Source organism: Parus major, chromosome 7, assembly GCF_001522545.3.
Source record: "Parus major isolate Abel chromosome 7, Parus_major1.1, whole genome shotgun sequence".
In the NCBI taxonomy this organism is placed as follows: Eukaryota; Metazoa; Chordata; class Aves; order Passeriformes; family Paridae; genus Parus; species Parus major.
The window spans coordinates 30,190,268-30,201,385 of NC_031776.1; the positions used below are offsets into that span (position 1 = coordinate 30,190,268).

At 43.0% G+C, this 11,118-nt stretch overlaps 1 protein-coding gene across 1 annotated transcript in view; it reads right to left on the reverse strand.

The window, feature by feature from the left end:
* DPP10 (dipeptidyl peptidase like 10) overlaps positions 1-237 on the reverse strand; it is a 433,150-nt gene extending 432,913 nt beyond the window's left edge. The window contains exon 1 of the mRNA XM_015635406.3: positions 160-237. Within this exon, the coding sequence (XP_015490892.1) occupies positions 160-219 (60 nt within the window). The 5' untranslated portion in view covers positions 220-237. The remainder of the gene's footprint in view (positions 1-159) is intronic.
* Between the last annotated feature and the right edge of the window lie 10,881 nt (positions 238-11,118).

The window sequence follows — 11,118 nt, forward strand, 5'->3', positions numbered from 1 at the left end:
TGCCGCTGCCCGGGACGCGCCGAGCCTGGCAGGACCCGCGGCCGGAGCGGTCCCTCGCCTGTCCCCGAGCTCCGCCGAACTTCCCCGCGACCCCCGACCCTGGCCGGCGGCAGCGAGAGGCACGGAGCGGCCGGGGAGCCCCGCTGCCGCCCGCCCTACCTTGACGCCCCGGGACGAGTGGCAGTGGACGTGGTGGGACACGGTCGCCGTCTGGTTCATGTTGCCGGGCGGGCACGGGGCGCCCGGGGGTCCCTCCCGGCGCCTCCGAGCGGCCGGGGGGCTCCGGCCGCGGCTCCGGCTGCGCTGCTCCGCACCCGGGGCTCCGCGGCAGCTCCGCCCGCTCCGCCCCGCCCCGGCCGGCACCGCCCCGCCCGCCGGACCGGCTCCGAGCGGGACCCAGCGGGACCGGGGAGCGGAACGAGAGCAGCCCCGCTCCGCGAAAGCCGAGCCCCGCAGTGCTCTCAGACAAGATGAGTAAGACTGCAGCAGAAAGTTTATGCTGGCTGCTCTTTCCTTGGTGCTCCGCGGGTTTTTTTTCCTTTCTACCTTTCCCGTTCCCTCCTGGCGCCTGTTCCCTCAGTTCCAAAGGCCACTGCGGTACCGGGGTACGGGCACGCTTGTGTAACTCGTGTGCGAGGCACGGGCACCAGCCTCACAGCCCCTGCCAGAGCACACGGGCTGTCCCAAAGCACCGCGCCTTGTTAAGTACCGCAACAGCTCCGCGCTTCCCTGCGGAGCAGAAGAAATGTATCTCTAATTAGACTTTAACCCAAATAACTGTCAGGGGGATTGGTTGTGGTACACGCTAAGAATCTGTACCCTCCAGACTCCGAAGCAGGACTTGCCAGAAACACACAACTTCCCTTTCTGCGGGTCCAACCCAGAGTCGGTGCCAAAGCCAGGATTTGGCGATGGAAGCTGGTAAGCTCTGTGAGCAGATTGTGACACCGCAGGCTGATAATGAACAAGCAATATTTTGTATATACATAATATCCTTTAATGACTCTTACTTTAGAGAAACCTCCCAGTAAAACAAGGCAGAGTGTGCCACACACCAAGGCTTTCCTGGGGTGTCTTTGAGGAGTGCACAAAACTGCAGCCAGAGCAGGCAAAGTTGGTTCAAGAGGAAGCAAAGAACGAGGACAGACTATGGCCAGAAGCCATGGCACAAGTCTCCTAAAGAAACTGCTAATTTGGAACCTCTCACTGCATGAGGCTCCAGCTTCAGGCATCTCTGAAGCATCTGTTCTTTCAAGAGAGAGGCTGTTGAGCAGTATTTGCTACCATACCAAAAGTTATACTCCTAGTGCAGGAAGTTATTGCTCAAAATTAAAATTACTTTTAAAATTCAGGCCCTGGGTTGAGCTTCTTTTATGGTTCTGTCTCATTTTCCTCTCCTACTGTCACTCCCTCTTTTTTTTTTTTTTTAAAGTAATTTAAAGAAAATGTACAAAGCATGTGTCCAAAAAGTAGTGATGCAAGAAAATAAAAGTTTTGCTAAAGATTTCAGGCTGTGTCTTGCTACTTACTTGAAGGTCCTTCCCATTCTGCAAAGGAGAAGGCTGAGAGCTTGCTGCAGTCACAGCTTGACACATCCTCACAGAGGCCCATGGACACCCTCATCTGTGTTTGTAAACCTCATCATGACCTCAGACATCTGCCAGAGCTCTTTTAAATGGGGTTCATTTTCAGAAGATCTAAATTTCCTGGAAGAAAATCTGCTTAAAATCATCTCACAGTATTCCAAAGCCAAAATTAATTTTGAATACTTTAACTCGGACACAAAGGTAGACGCTGCTGGAGATGGAGCTGGTGAGGACAAGACTGGTCTGCTCAGTCTGCAGAAAGCTGCTGAGGCAGCTTTGTGTGAGAAAGCAGCCCTGGGTACAAACAACCCCTCCAGAGAGGGGAGAGCAATCAGTGTTTACTCCAGTAATCATTGCCAAAGCAAGCCAATGCAAAGTAAAGGCACTGAAAGAGGGTCCTTCCTGGCCCAGACTTGATCATCTCTGGGTGCCACAGGCGAGGCATCCAAGCAGGTCTCTAGCCTGCAGGACTGCTCACATTAGCCTCCTTCACCTCAGCAGATTTATTGGATTTTGAGCAATAAAAACCACATTTAGCAAGCATATCAGAGGCTCAGCAGTGCTCTTTCACCTCTCTCTATCATATGCAGACAGGAATGAAGCTTAATGGATATAGATGGGGAAAAAAACCACCCTCACATAAAAATGAGACATGATTCAACTCAAAGGTGAGTGTTGAGGAGGAGGGAACAAGTAATGGCTGTTTGGGTAAAGGGCTAACAGGCTAACTTGCACCATACTCTGCCCAAAAATTTCCTGAAAAGAAAATTGTGACTTCAGGGTATTGTCACCAGGAGCTCAAGCCAGTAGAGGTATCCTGGAAGATTCAAAGACATTTTTCTTCATCTTGAAATATACTTGTGTTTGACAATCTCACATGGAGCTACTTTAAGACAAGAGAATGAACTCATGACAATTTCAGTTGGACTAAATATCTGTGGGGTTTTGTAAGCTCCTATAAGAACTTTGTGTAAAGTTTTCATGCTTGATTTTATGCTTCACAGTAGTTGACCTTCCATGCAAGCCCCAAAAGCAGCTTTCAGCTAATAGAGAAATCTCTTATAATAACAACGAAAAAGCAACTTGGGTTAAAAAGTTGCCAAAGACAGAGATGAGATCAATAATTTGCTGGCATTGTTTTTAAATGAACTACAAATTTTGAGATACCTATTCCTAGAAAGTATAGTTTTCTTATTAACCTCCTGCTCTCACAAGGTGGGACCTAATTAGACGATGAACCTAGCACAGGCTGGAGCTGTAAAATCTCTTTAAGTGTGTGGTTTGTCATTATAAAATATCCCAGAAATAAGGCAGATCAATAGAGTGGGATTCCACTAAATGCCTGCTGAAATCCTCCTGAGCACCACTCTGCTGCTGGCTTCTCCAGTAATGTCATTCCCTGCCATGCCTCCTGTTCCCTGATGTGGTTGTTAATCCTCCATAGGTGTAATCTTCTTTGGGAACTGCTGCTTAGCAAAATGCAGTTCACCCTGGCTGCTGACTGCTAATGCAAGCATCCACCTTAGCCCTGCAAGGAGCCTCTCAAATGTTTCAGTGCCTTTAAGGTGCAATTAAATAACTCAGTGATTATCAAAATATGCTGGAGAATATTAAAGCTGGGAGCAGATGCCTCCGTTACACAGTGCAATAGAGCAGGTGGCACTTGCCTGTGTTGGAGCAGCCCCTCAGTGCACAGAACAAACCTTCCTAAAATATTTTAAATTAGTAAGAAATCAACATGATCAGCCAGGCAAATTGATTAAGCTATCCAGAAATTTTGAGAGGAAATAAAATCCCTGCCTGTGACAGAAAAGCCTGCCTGACCCACTATCCAAGTGCAGTGAGTGGCTGTGGGCAGCAGAACTGCTGCTGGAGGCAGCATTTCAGAAGCTCCTGATCACTATTCAAGTCCTGCAGTAACCTGCTCTTAGAAACTCCCAATACAGTTCCCCAGCCACACATTTTCCTGCCTCTTATTTTCTAAGCCTTATGTTCTTAAAACAAAAAAAATCCCCACAATCCTTTTTTCTTTTTTTTTTTGTCACATTACATGAAATGTATAATCACAATCCTGAGAAATAAAAAATTAAAATGGATACTGGTAATTATAGATACTTCATGGCAACATGTTTTTCTTTAGCTGTAGAGAAATATTTGTTCTCTTTTCTGTTTTATGCAAGTACATAAAATTTAGTCTTACTGCTGCTCCTCATACCAAGGGCCTAATTCTGTGCTGACACATGTTGGCAGCTATTGACATGAGTGAACTCAGTTTCAAACTCACGCCATTTCATATTCAGATTACAGACTTCCCTGTTTATGGATGAAGAAGTCTTAATCCCACAAGGAAAGCTGACTTGGGATCTCTGCAAGGCTTCCAGCTCCCTCAGAATTATTATCCACCAGGAGCTATGCTGTGTGTCAGTGCTGGGCTCATGTGAAACAGAACAGGGCAGAGCCTGCCTCCACTCAGCTTCCCAAAAATCTTCTACCCAGGCAGCTCTCTAGGGGAAGGTCAGCAGCTCTCGTGTGCTGCTGCTCATGGCCTGCCAGCTCACACACAGCTCAAGGTATCCCAGGAAAAGCTGTTCCAGGAGGATGGCACTGTGGCCACACACACATTGTGTTCAGATGTGCACAATCCCACACACCCTGCAGCCTTCAATCTGCCTGCAGCTCCTGAAGGGAACGTGAAGGAAATTCCCTCAAGTAAAGCACAACTTCAGGCAGGCTCAATAAAGCAGTGGGATGCTGGGTTTCAGGCTGGCTGTGCCAGGAGCTGCTGCTGCTGTGTTAACCCACAATGTCTGGTTACTGCAGAGAAGAGTTTCTCTGAGTGGACACCTCTCCTACTGGGAGAGCACCGTGTGATCCCTGCCAGGTGTTGTCATATGTACATCCACTCCTTTTAGCACTCCAAAATTCCCTCACAGCTTACTGTCCTGAGGTTTTACAGGATGATTTCTAACCACCTCTGCATGGTTCAGTAATTGGAATTTTGAACAGAATCAAGGAGAATCCACTCTACTGCTGAAAGACATGCTCAAAACTTATAAAATCCAGTCCAATATGTGGCATGGATGAAGAAGCAAATATAGATATTCCTCATTTATGCTAGCTAATATCCACTGAAGTAATAGAGTACATTAGTTATAATTACTCTCTGTTCTTACTCACTACATTTATTTCAATAGAAAACAGTCAGATTAAGTATTTGCAACTTTTTTAGAAACAGAAGGTGTAATAAAAAGTTCGGATGAACAAAGGAACCATTGATGCACAATGATTCCTTCATTTTCTGTAAAGGTGAAGGTAAATGGTATTGAATTACAGGCAGAAGATGAAAAAAATCTTCCCTGTTAAAATAATAATGAATTATTTCAACTAGATTTTGCCTGCAAACAGGAAATATCATGAAAACAGATCCAGTAATGTCTACATATCATTGATTCAATACAGGGAGTATGTTGTGAGAAGAGATGGAAAAAGCAGCCTGCATATAACTGCCTTGTTACCAAGGAAGAGAGGCAAAGGGGTTTTGAGATACAAAACTGCAAACAGAGGCAAGAAAAAATAGTCTGTGCCTGAATGAACTGGATGTGTCACCCACAAAACCTGCACAGACAGGAGGTGGCTTTATGAGCAGCACTTCGCAGGACACCTCTTAGCAGGTCTCTGTGGGCTGCTAAATTAATTCTGATGAACCACAGGAAGAGTATCTTCTTCAGGATCCCTCCAGTCTGTCTTGTGTGTGCCTGTCACCAGGCTCAAACAGAGAAGAGAAACCTTGAGCCCTTTTCATTTTCAAGTGAGGCTTCAGAGGAATAGCCAATACCAGCCAAGAAAGTAAAACAAAATTAAGAAAAAAAATCAACATACACGGCCACCAAGCTATTTTAATTTTCTTTAGCACACTGTGTATTGACAGATACACACACTTTACAGGTGAGGAACTTCAGGAGAAAAGAAGAAATCTTTTTTCTTTGGTCTCACATGAATTCCACAGTAGACCCCTTGAGCACTCTGCTCCATCTCACTGCGTTCATTTAGCCCTTCTATTTACACAAGCTATTGCAGTATAAAAAGCAGAAGGTGAACCTGACCTATCTGAGAAGTAGATTTAATTTCATGCATAACTATTACACTGCTAACAGGATTCAACATTTCTACCATGCGAGAGCTACGGGTTGAGTAATGCTTTTGCGTGTGTGAGGATTTACAGGGGCACAGCCACCCATCTCCCTACCCATGGGCATTGCACCACATCCAGGAACTGCCACAAAGTGCTGGAGACATGGCAAAAGTAGTGACAAGTAAAGTCAAATTTCTGTACAGGTTTCTGCTTCTTTATGCCTTAAAATCTCTCTTGTCATGGGAAACACTGAACCATGCAGAGCTCTTGCCCTGCAAGAACATCACAGCCCTGTCCAGTGCTGGTTCTCCAGGGATCTTCTTGATCACTGAAGACAGGCCTGAGCAGTGGATTTCTGGGTTGAGACCATAGCCAAAAGCCAGTCCAGAGGGGATTTACAGAAGGTTCAAGATTAGCACACAAACTTGAATGAAATGTCAAGCAAGAGTGCGAGTATTTTGTCTAAGCAGGATAATTTCCTTTATTTTCAATATATAGTATAAATCATAAAGAGGCAAGCTCCTTTGTTAGAGATTAGATATCAGGTAGCAGCTAAGCTTCTGAAAAAGTGTAATTCCTACTTTGATAGCCAGCCCAGCATTCTAAGTATTTATGTACCCAATAGGTAGGCCAAAAACTTGTCAAAACTTTGCCAAATTTACTATGGCAGAACTTTATGTGATCAAATTCTTTTTCCCCTCAACATGAAGAAGTTACCCCACAGCTCCTTCTGCTTCTGGGATATTTGCAATATGAATCTCATGAAAGCAAATTTCACAGTGAGCCATTGTTTGGGATGAGAAATTTTGCCCTTAACTATTTGTGTGTAGAGGTATCATCCTGAAATCAACTGCCAGTAAAGCCAGAATGAAAAATTAAAAAAGGAAATTTTGAATTATTTAGAAGGTTTGAAGTTTAAATTAATAGTTTGTAGCTATGGAGACTGAAGTGGGGAAGTAGAGGATTTTATGTTAGATTTCAGAGGCTGCAGGAAAGATACTTTGCAGATTAAACAAACCACAAAAATTCAATAACAACAGGGAAAAAAAATAAAAAAAAATCTAAAAATTGGCTACATAGACCATTTTCCTTTATCTATCTGGGTTAATACAAGCCTAAGCAAAATTTCAGAGGTGTACTATCACTAAGAGAAAAAAAATTAAAAGAATAAAACCTAAACCATAATTATTTCCATTATGCTTCAATGGTACTCAATAACAGGCAAAAACTCTCCCTTCCTTTACTCTGTATAAATCTCATAGCACATAACATGATAATTTTTTTCACAAATGAAAGATAACCTACCATCAAATGAGTACATTCCCTGGAACACTGCAGAGCAGTTTGCTCAAAGAGCAATTGCCATCAGAAATGAAAGGATTTCTCAACCTCTGAAGACAACCTCCAGTCTCTTTTCCCTACAAGACATTCATTCCTGTCTGTTCACTTCAAAAATATTTTTACAGGACCCTCGGGGCACTAAAGAAGGCCCTAACTCATTGCCATGTGTATAAAAACACGAATGAGTGATTAATATTCTGATGTATTCTTTTCTCACAGAATTTATCGGTTTGGCTTAGTCTGTGTATATGTGTTATGACCACCTCTGAGGCAGGGTAACAGCTCAGCCTTTTCCCTTACCTAAAAACACTTTAAGACACCAGGCCTGGGCCATCAGGGAAACAATAGCAGGTCCTAGTAAATGTCCATCATAACATCTTCCTTTGTCGAGGAAAAACATAATTTTAATCAAACAGGGTGAAAGATGGGATAGCCAGAAAGTCAGAAGAACCACAACTTGGATTTCCAAGGTGGCTGTTAGGAGGTCACTGCTATGTTTCCACACCTCTGAGGCAGGAGAGAGCATCCTGAGAACAGCAGAGGCTCAGGCAAGCTGCCAGAGTTGCTCTGGTAGTGCTGATCACTGGAAGTGAGCCCACCTGGTGAAATAAGTGTTCTGTATCATCTCAAATTGTTACTTCAAGAAATTAAAATGCAAGATGGTACAAGGAAAATGCTGTTGAGGAAGAAAACTTAAATGAAAATGGGAGAAGACAAACCACAGGAATTTGAAAGGAGAATTTGTCCAAAGCACCAGTAACAAACGAGAAACAACCTCACATTTTAGGTATAATCTCTAACTATGAAGACAGAAGTGGGGTTTCAGTCCAGGACCAGAGTTGACCATGCCCTTGACTGCTATTGCTCACATCCATAAATGCTGCTGTTAACATGTTCATGTAAGACAACTCTCTTCTTCTAAGTGTAAAACTTCCCAGTCTCTTCAGATTTGTGATGCCTTTTCAATAAGAAAGCATTTGAAACCCCCCTTATCTGTTTTTCTGTTCAGTCAGAAGTGTGTCAGTCACAAGCCCACGCTGCTCAGCCACCAAGATTGCTGGTGCACTTCAGCTGACAAGCTGTGAAAGTTTTGGCTGCCCAGAAATCATTGGGAACATGTTTACTTCCTTTTGTTAGAATAATGTTTGCCTCCTACTGGCATGTACCAATGTACCTTTGCACACAGACATCAAGGATCACATCAAACCAGTTAGAAAATACTACCTTGCTAATGAGAAACAACATTACTGCCAGCTGCTCATTCCAATATCATGTAAACATGAATAGAAATCACTTCCTTGTGCCTTAACAGCCTTTTTATATTCTGCTTATAAAAAAAGTAGAACATTATGTGGGGAAAAACAGTATGGATCCCACTCCTGTACTTTGAAACTAACCAAGAACTGGTTCAGCATAAATTCCAGTCAACATCACAAGGTTTAAATTAACCAAGGAAGGTGTGAGATCAGAAGGCTTTCCTCTTTCTTTTGGGCTGTAAGCCTTTTAATAAATCCGAGAGCTGTTGAAGACTTGTGGGGCTCACAGTGTTGAGAAGAATCTGTTGGGAACAACCAAGTCTCATATGCAGTTACATATTCTCTAGCAATTGTGTAATCTCCTGATAACTAAATCCAGAAATTATATTATCCTGCTCTCAGGAAAATAGCACAATTTATGCTTACTGGGATGCTGAAGGCCTCAAATGCAGGCTGATAGCTTTAGTACCTGTAGACAAACACTCTTCATTGCATTTACTCACAACTTCTGAGACAAATGTAACACAGCCATCCAGCACACACAATAAAAGGAAACCAGCTCCAAACACATAATCCAACCATTATTTTGATTGCAGTATGTTTTCCAAATTGATTCAAAAATATGTTTTTTATTAAAGTGTGTGATTTGTCAAAAGCGCTTCCAGGAGGTGCAAGAAAAACAGCAAAGAGAGTGGAGCTTGCTTAACCAAGTTTATAAACCTGCTGTTTCAGCCTCAAAGATGAATTACACTGCAGGAGCACGTTCACTAAATGTCTGTGCTCTCCTTCTTGCCCTCCTACCTATGTTCAAAGAATAGAGAAGAAAAACATAAATCAAAGTCTCAGATCATATTTCTTCCCCAGTTCCGAAGCTGCCGTGTCTCTATACCAGAATCAAAATCCCCTGCAATACAAATAAAAAGTACAGCCCAGCAATCACCACTTCAAAATAATTACAGGCCACACAGTAATTTACACTTATCTAAAGCCTTTCACCCCATGAATCCCAAAGCAATTTATACACAATATAGATGTGGCTGATATGAAAACAATAACGCCAAGGAGCTACTTGGGAATTGAGGCATTGTCTAAATCATGCGGATCTTTGCAGTCCAAAACTTACCCATTATCCTGATAGCAATTTGAACCAAAACTAGTAAAACCTTTCATCTCAAATTAAGGACTATTCTAAGCACTGACAGGCTTGTTCTGAACCTGTCTTTAATTTTAGTCAATGATACGGAGAAGTTGAGAAATTAAAAGACTTGAAACAACACTGCCCAGCAGACATATACAACTTCAGAAGGTGCTCATCTGAAGTACAGCCAGGGATAATACATCCTTCTGTAAAGAAAAAAAGGCCTAAACTTCTGCATTTTCTTCCTTTTACTTTATAGAATTAAATTCTCATCTATCCAGGCAGTGGCTAAGTACCAGCCTACAGGCAGAGCTCCACTCCTCCTGTGGTAGCTCTGAAATATCATCATTTACCTCCCAGCTGCTCAGTAAATTAAAGCAGACAGCCTACAGGTGCTAGCTGGAGTCCCAGTGCTCTCAATAGCACCAGGCCACAGGGGTACAAATGGGTCTTTAAGCAGAGCTGTGAAATAGCTGCTGGTTCCCTAATCCTCCAAGGTGCCCTTGGCATTCTGGGTGAGAGGAAGCTTGGGAAACTGAAGGAATATGTATTTCTGACAATTACCAATCCATGTACAGTTTCAAAGCTGTGTTCATACAGAAAGAGGCTTTTAAACACAGACTTTCTTATGGCTTTCCTCAGTCTTCAAAGTCCAGGCACACCAACATTGAAAGCATTCACTGTACACTTTGTAGGATCCCAAAAAAGCAAATTCAAGGAATATAAAAATCTCTTTTGCAAGGTGGGTTGTAGACACCAGCAATAGCTGTCACCCTGGCAATCTTCAGATCCAGAGAAATCACTGCAATCCCCAGTATTTTAAGGGATTCCTAGATATTATTACCATGTTTTAAACCTTGGACATTGAATCAAAACAACAAAATGCCATAGGATGCTTCAGCCTTAAGCGTAGGAATTTCTTTTCCCCTGCTGTGCCCATTGCAACATATTTCTCTACTCAAACATGTCCATAGGCCTGAAAGGGAAATACAGGATTTTAAATGTTTTGAGTGAGAATGGCACACACTACAGGATTGCAGCATCTCATCTGCATGGCTGATGCATCTGCAGTCAATCTGATCACTGAAAGCATCGGCCTCACTGCACCTTCAGGAGTGCTACTGGCTTAGGAAGGAGGAAAAACTAAGTGTGTTTTGGGGATCAGAATGTTTCTTTTGTTTTAACATAAGGTAACATCAGGGGGAAATTTTACTGGTTTTGCAGCCTGCATGGTACCACACTTCTGTTTCATCCCCGGGTGGCAGCTGCAGTATCTCTCAACAGGGAGACAGGACTTTGCTGTGAAAATGCAGAGAGAAACCACGGCATGGGCAGTTTCTTGCACTTCTTCACGATCCCTGGGCTGACAGCTGATCCACCAACAGCACTCTAAACAAGTGAATACTTCAACCAGTTTTCACAATCTTGTGCTGGAGATGGTTGATTGTATTGGCTGGATTTCTTTTCCTTATTACTTTTCAGGGGGTAAAGGTGTCAAAAAATGAATAACTTTCTTTAATTAAAATGTCCTTAGAAATTGCAAATATTCAGTACCACAGAAGAAAATGTGATGAAATAACAGACCTCATAATGAGACTGTATTTGGCTAAACTCTGAAACTAAAACAGCAAAGATATGGGGTTTATTTCTTTTTCAATCTTCATA